The 7824-nt window shown below is 40.5% G+C and overlaps 1 protein-coding gene across 1 annotated transcript; it reads right to left on the reverse strand.

Annotated features, from left to right (window-relative positions):
• Nucleotides 1–446: 446 nt before the first annotated feature.
• LOC147004706 (X-linked lymphocyte-regulated protein 3A-like) lies at nt 447–7575 on the reverse strand. Its single transcript, XM_085837704.1, has 7 exons — nt 7440–7575; nt 6683–6751; nt 4863–4980; nt 3906–4005; nt 2618–2716; nt 716–811; nt 447–561 (listed from the first exon to the last, which is right to left on the reverse strand). Exons 1-7 carry the CDS (start codon nt 7534–7536, stop codon nt 493–495), a joined length of 648 nt encoding a protein of 215 aa, XP_085693830.1. The 5' UTR covers nt 7537–7575; the 3' UTR covers nt 447–492.
• Between the last annotated feature and the right edge of the window lie 249 nt (nt 7576–7824).

Consider the following 7824-nt stretch of genomic DNA (forward strand, 5'->3'; position numbering starts at 1 on the left):
AGCCTGTTTTCAATGCTTCTACACAACGGGACACAATGAGACAAGTGGCCTGGACTACACTGGCCCCATGCAGGAACACAGGTGACAGCACACCTCCACATGGCATGGGGCCATTTGTGTCTGAGAAGGGGTGAAAAGTCAGGGATGTCAGAAAGAGAATGCAATTAAATGACTCATCCCAACAAGTCTGAAACTATTTCATGTTTATTAAATCAAACGTTCCCAAGTAAGGATTTCCCAGGGTATACATACAGGAAATCACAGGACGCTAGCTTTAACTGTACAGGAGACCTCATATATAATATCCCTGATGATCCCATAATACATGCGCGATAAATTTCACAAACAAAACATTCTCAGTAAAGTTTTTCTGACACCTCAGAGATGTGAACAAAAAAGTGATAATCACTACAATAGCAGTGTCGTGTCACCATAGATTTAGAAAATATCATGAAGTCATTTCATGGCGGTTGAGCTTCTTTCTTCAAGGTGTTACGAGATTAGCAGGGATAGAAGTGAAGATTGAACACCATCCTTTTCTTCCTGCTTGTTTACGTGAACCTTGGTGTTATTAAACATCTAATTAATATTTGTGTGTATATATATACAAAACATCTAATTAATATCGGTATGTATATATATGACATATATTTTAGGAAAGAAATTTAATGTTCAAATTAATCCTAATACTCCATTTAAAAAATATTCTACTTACAGTTTCTTCAGTAACTTTCTTTTCCAAGTAGTCCATGTGTTTTCTGGCTTCCTCAATAATAGCTTTTCGGCGACAACTCTTAATAGCCTGTAGATTCTAAAGCCAAAAGCCATGTTTAATTAGAAGCCATCACTGCTCATCTCGGTTCACAATTGTGAACAGTTACAGTTCAAAATCAGTATGTATTACAATAAGTGGAATGGACAGTAATTAATCTAAAGTAAAAGTACACTCTATACTATATGAAAATCAGAATGTCCATCACAGAAATATGGGACTGCATTGCTGAGTACAATATTGGGACAAATGGGAGATACAGAAATTTGTGTGATCATGATGAGAAATGTTTATGACCATGACGGAAAGTTCAACAATGAATGGATTAGGACACACTACATCAAACCTGTTGCACTAAGCAGAGTGCCTGGGTGAAATGTACCTGTAATTCCATCACTCCAAAATAGCGGCAGGAGGATCACTGCAAGTTCAAATAAAACCACTGCATAGTGAGTTCCAGGCTAGCCAGGGCCACAGAGAGAGATACTTTCTATAAACAAACTCTTGTGACATGTGGTATAGAAAAATTATAAAACTATTTAATTATTTCTTTCATATTTCAGTAACTTTAAGTGAATGCAGAACCAGAACCAGCACAAAACTTTAGCATTAGAATTGATGACCAACTTGCTGAGCTATGCAAGTGAATGAAGCTTAATGCCTATGGCTCAGTAGAAAGACTAATATTTCAGAAGGAAAACAAAAGAAGAGACAGGAGTAGCATGACTGTATGGTGATGCTATAATGTGCAATCTGGATATAATAACAAAATCTTATAGGCAGAATAGGAAATGCATACACATTGGAGTGGGTGTGGGGAGGAAAGGGAAAAGGAAGAAAATATGAAGAAGTTAAAGATGATGACAGAGGAGAAGGAAGAGAAAGGAAGAGGAGGGAGGAACAGAGAGTTGGAGGAAGACAGGGGCGGGAGGAGATGTCTGAGAAGTATGTAGTATTATCACACACAGAGAATGGAGAGTACCCAGGAAAGTGCAGCCCTGACTGAGGATTAGACTAACAGCTACCTCAAACCTGCAGTGTGATTCTGAAAAGCTTCCCCCCACAAGGACTACAGCCTGATACCCACGACTCAGAGGCACTTCAAATTGGCTGTGCTGCATACATGTATCCCAGTGTACACCAAGAATTACAGAACATGGAATCAATTCTTCCGACGCGGCTATGTGGACGTATATCAATTAGCTTGGATGAAGGAAATTTAACAGGAACACAAGGCATTAAACAACTGCTCAGAAAGTGAATTTGAGCGTTCAACAGTTAATGAATTCCAGAATAACTATATAAATGTACTTGGCCAAGTTCAATGAGGCTGAGAAGAATTGGATTGGATGCATTGAAAACAGTAGATAATTCTCAATATACTGTTATCTTCACTTACAGCTTTGCTTTATCATGCTGATGGGCTTTGTCTTATCATTCTAATTGTCCAAGGGGAAAATTATAATTAAAGTTCAATAATGCAGAAAGCACAAGGAGTCAAGAAACAAAGGGCCTATAGACTTCCTACATTGATTTGTCACTCTCCAAAAGAAATCTGATGATGGGAGAAAGCCATGCTATAAAAATCAGAACTTCCCCCAAAACAGTAAGTATAATTTTAGACAATGTTACCAATGTACCAACTCCTGCTTTGAAAGGAACCCACAACCATGAATGACTCCTTAAAGGAGACGCTCATTTAGTAGTTAGGTTTACCTGACATGGTAACACTAAAAAAACGAAAGAAGAAGTTTAAAGGTATAAACACACTATAAATGAACCCCAGTATGGAAGGGAAGAGAGCCAGTACTTTTATTTCCCCTCTCAAGAAGATGACCAACACACCTTCAAATGTCGATCACATAACTCCTTAAATTCTTCTATTTTCTGCATATGAATACTTTGAAATTGTTGAAAAAGTGTCTGTTGCTCATCAAGGATATTCTGCAAATATAAAGCAATACATAACACTTCATTAAAGTGACAGCTCAGCAAAAATAATTCAATGTTTAATGTAGACAAGATAGTTTGAAACAAGTACTTTTGACATCTTGACATTTCATTCGCTTAATATGAGGGGAATGCTAGGGCAGTGAGGCAGGAGTGGGTGAGTGGGTGAGCACTCTCATAGAAGCAGGGGCAGGGCCATTTTGGCCTTTCCAGTAAGAGTAGAGCACACAGTGCCACACTAACAGGGTTATATTCTTTAAGACTGACTTCAGACACTCCCCTGTACCAATATAAGGATACACATCTAAAACAAATCTTTGAAAAAATTCTTTCAGATACGTATGGACTTCTTCCCTCCGTCCACTCCCAAGAAACTAAGGCACAGATGTAAATTGTTTTTCTGAGGTACCATAACTAGCAAGAAATTGGACGGTGACTGCCATACACTAGGTTTTTGACTCCAGAGTCCATGCTCCTGACCTGAGCTGGGCTGGACAGCATCTCCATACCCTCAGTAGTCCCCCTTCTGCTTCCCCACCTTTGGAAGTCAGAATCCCCAGGGAGCAGCTCCATCCTCCACCAGGAGGAAAGGGCCCCCAGAGACAGCACTGAGTCCAGTTACCTGTCCCCCAAAGCCCATTCTCATCTCCAGGCTAAAGGTGACTCAGTCACCATCGCAGGTCCATCACTGCATGGGAACCTTTCCCTCTTCTCCTCTGAGACAGGGCCGGTCTGAACTCCAACCACACTGGTAGCTAAGTCTCCACCTGCCCCTCCACAGCCCAATGAACTGCTCTCACTCCACATCCCTGATCACTGTGTCAGAAGGCTATGTGGGGCCCTCCTACTCTTGGTATCAGCACCGCGTCCATCCTGAAGGGTCCCCTCTCAGGATACAATCCCATACCTCCTCCTGCACACTGCAGACAGTACCTGCTCATCCCCCCACGCCTGTACCATGCAGGCTCCTAACCCATCATTACCCTTGTCATCTTCCCACAGAAGGGAAACAAAAAAACCAAGTCAGGGAAGATGGCCAGTGTCTCCCCTCCACATTAACCACCCTCCTGGTCTCCCAGAGCTCATGTCCTGTCCCTTCCCTCCAGACCTGCTGCAGGAAGCCCCTGTTGCTACCTCTGAGGCTGACGAAATGGACTCCTTTCAAGCTAAGCCTGATACTCACAGAGAGTTTTTCAGCCTGTGTCTTGATTTGGTCTACATCTATATTCCACATCATAACCAAAGTCAAAAACTGATGAGAATAGTCCTGATAAAGTTTCTGCCTGTAAAAGACAACAGTGAACACTGTGATATTCCTACTCGACCTGAAGAAAGCACATTCAAACACAGCAGGACTGACTTGCCCTCACTAAAGCTACAGAGGGAAGACTGGGAAAGGGCATTTAAAATATTCTGACAGGGAAATGGAAAATGAGGTGGATTATGTGGTTTTACACCAACAGTTTCTGTTTCCTGTTGGATTAGAAAGAAGTCACTTCAAATACCTTAGGTTTATAACACTTAGGGACAAGTATAATTAGTATCTGAGTTACAGTCCACAAGTATTCATCTTCCTGAGAAGCACAGCTTCTCTTTTATTTTCTCCTGCTGAAGAATTGGTTCTGTGAGAACGCATACCCATGACCATCAGAGAATTCTGCAGAGGTTTACCCACTGTTCCTCCCTTAAAGGCAGGGCATACATTTGCATATTTGTAGTTTACTAAAGGGTCAACTCTGTTCCATAAATGTCTAGATTATTCTTCTATAAGATTCATCTCTTTTTTCCATATGATTGAGTATCTGCTATATGGAATGTGTTTTGAGATACTCAATGACTCAATGTTAAACCGAGCATCACGTTCAAGGGTGGCACACAAATTCTTTATGGTGAATAAATTCAAATATATTAAATTGACAAGACAAAAAAAGGTCATCTTGACTGACAGCTAAGCAATACAGCTTACTCTGGGTATAATGTGGCAGTATAAGCTAAAAGGAGTTAGTTTCTATACAAAACCCAAGCCCTATGAAGGTATGACCAGAGGCTCCAACAAACAGAAAATAACAGCTCGTCCTTAGAAACTGGTTTATTCCCAAGTACTAAGAAATGTATAAAATAGGAAAGCCCAGAGTCTTACCTTCGCTCATGCTGGACTTTCAAGAAGTGGTCAACATTCCACTTAATGTTTTCGACAGTTTTATTTACGCTCACCCCATACTTTCTCTTCCTTTCATTTAGAGGTTTCTTACTGGGCCCTGTATTGAAAATCCTTATAAATATTTATTGTTCAGTTCATAAGGTAAATACTACTGCACTCCTGTTAGAAAAAATCTTTGGTACCAACATAGAACCACCCTTTTAAAAACCAAGGGTATTCCACTCCTTCTTGTTAGTGGAAATTTATAGCAGCTACCACTGTAATTTGAAAAACTGATACTTGTACTTTAAATGTATAACACGGTTAGAGAGATTTTCCAAAATGTACAAAAATATTTTCAGAAGTATTGTTTAATTTCTCTACAAGAAATCCTTTAAATCGTAGCTTTAATCAATGCACAAAGCATCCTCCAGTCCAAGAACACATTAAGCAGAACTGTTGGGCTGATTTATGAAAAATGTGAGAGCATTCCATTTACATAGTCTTCAAATGTTCACAGATTATTGCATGGTGAAAAGAAATACTGTATTTAACGTAGTCATTGAGGTTTTTAGAAAAATATAACAGAAATCTAGACAGTTGAACTGTTTAAGGAACAAAACGAACTGACACATGGATAACTCCATTGCCAACCTGAGGACGGAAACCAGAACCTTGAGCCCAGTAGGCAAGGGCTTTCCTACTTAGCTAAAACCCTGTTATAAATCCTGGACAATTTCTAAATTGAGGTCTATCATATCAAGAACTCTAAATTAGTTCTGACTTTTCCGAGTTTGACCTGTAACACAGATCATCTGACATAGCAGGTCAGAGCCAGACTCATTCTGATTATACAGTGCTCACATATTAACATTTGACTCTGCACTGTGTGTGCTGTTTACACAATGTAAGCAAACCATAGTGAGCTGTTTCAGAGTCCTTGATCCTCACTACCCCGCCACACAACAAAGAAATGAGATAAGACCATACAGTAACTGACATTTAAAAAATACAAACAAACAAACAGATTTTGTCACTTACTTGTGACAAAATCTGGAATATAGATAATTTCATCCAGTTTTCTAAGATTTCACAGTATATAAATAAACAAAACAAAACAAACAAACAAACCTCCACCACTTTTGGCCATGATGATACATGACTTTAACCCAGCACTTACAGGGCAGAGGCAGATGGATCCCTGTGAATCAACAGGCCAGCCTGGTCTGATACTGAGTTAGGCTGGGCTACATGGTAAGACCCTGTCTCAAAAGCAAAGCATAGCATAGCATAGCATAGCATAGCAAAGCAAAGCAAAGCAAAGCAAAGCAAAGCAAAGCAAAAGCAAAGCAAAGCAAAGCAAAGCAAAGCAAAGCAAAGCAAAGCAAAGCAAAGCAACTGCCGCCATTTTTAAGCACAATACTGCTCACCTTGCATGCACAATCAAAATCTCTCAAGTGAATTAATAAAGAGCACTGTAACAGGGCGTATAGAAGAACGAGTTATGAAACTCACTCCTATTACCTACTGATGAATAATACTTCCTGGCATCGAAGCACTTTAGTTTTTAAAAACTTTCTAAAACTACTAATGGCTCCTACAGATACACCAGGATTTTTTTTTTTTTTTTTGCCATCATTTTCTGTATTTTTAGCCTGAAAGCATTCCTACTGGCTTTGAACTCAATGTAGATAAAACACCATGTTTCTTGTGGAAAGGAGTGTCCTCTGTCTCAGAATTTACACAGAATATGTGTTACAGGAGCAGAAGTGTGCTTTTCTGAAGTACATTAGCAACAATGAAAATTCCCTTCACATCACCTGGCTTTGGTCCACCTGTTTCATGGGAAGAACTGCTTTCCCCACAAGTTTCAAGGGCCAGATTGTTTCCTGCATTGAAGAGAAAAAAAAAACCAAATAACTTTCAAGTTATGTCTGCCATTTTGATCATCGTACATGAAGAAATTATGTGCACTAGGGGTTTGTGCTAGATGTATATATACATCAAAGTTTTTAGAACACATATAAACTGAATCATGTTTGTGTAGGTGAGAAACAATGAGACACTGGGGACAATTATGGCAAAGACCTCCAGTTTCTAATCATTATAAACCATGCCCTTACTATGAGACATGTTGGCACGGGCCAGGAGAGGCTCTATGATCCTTGCAGCTCCACTAAGGGTAAGAACACCACTTGGGAACCATAAGTCCCACACACACATTCTGAAAACAGTTTTCATGTTTGAAATGTCATGTGATTTCCAAGAAATTATCTGTGCTCCACCTAAATGCGTCAGACTATACTTTGGGGACAGGGCAGAAAGGAGCTTGTAAGCATCTCGACTTTTTGTGTTTTGTGACAAGGTCTCACATAGTCTAGGTTGGTCTTGAAATTCCAGGGTAGGTGAAAATGACCCTGGGCTTCTGATCTTCTTGATTATACCTCCTGAGGATTAGAGGCTTAGACCTCCACATCTGTTCTTATAGAGTGCTAGGAGCTTCTTGCATATTAGGGAACTGGTCTCCACTCTTGGGGCCTACTCCCTCACCCCCACCCTCACCCTGTCCTGTTTTACCTGGGTTATTTTCTTGAAGCTGCTGTGACTCGTCAGATGGCAGAGCAGGAGTCACCTTTGGTTGCTTGGGAGGTCTGCCCTTGGATTTGGAAGCCATGACTATAGTCTCCCTGGGCTAGACAGGAATCCTGAACATTATATGTGCAAAGACACATTAAAGATACAAGGAAGCTAATGAAAGCCACAGGAAGAGGCATCAGGTTTCCACAGGGTTGGGCTTGAGTGTCCCTTTCTACTTGTGCTGGAGGAATGAACTGGAAGGGATCGAAAAATAAAAACAAAGAAACACTGCGCCCCCCACCCCAAATGTGCCTCCATTCCCAGCCCCTCAGTTCCATCCTTCCCGTGCCAAGGGTAAAATGGGGGCTTACTCTACTCCCCCACC

The sequence above is a fragment of the Mus caroli genome, unplaced genomic scaffold (genome assembly GCF_978045245.1).
Source record: "Mus caroli unplaced genomic scaffold, Mus_caroli_1 scaffold_5, whole genome shotgun sequence".
NCBI lineage: Eukaryota > Metazoa > Chordata > Mammalia > Rodentia > Muridae > Mus > Mus caroli.

Coding starts and splice junctions, on each gene's coding strand:
- LOC147004706 (XM_085837704.1), bottom strand. CDS start 7,536: ATGGCTTCCAAATCCAAGGGCAGACCTCCCAAGCAACCAAAGGTGACT. Junction 4,006..4,862: donor AAAGTCCAGCATGAGCGAAG/GTAAGACTCTGG, acceptor TGTCTTTTACAG/GCAGAAACTTTATCAGGACT. Junction 2,717..3,905: donor CACAGGCTGAAAAACTCTCT/GTGAGTATCAGG, acceptor TTATATTTGCAG/AATATCCTTGATGAGCAACA.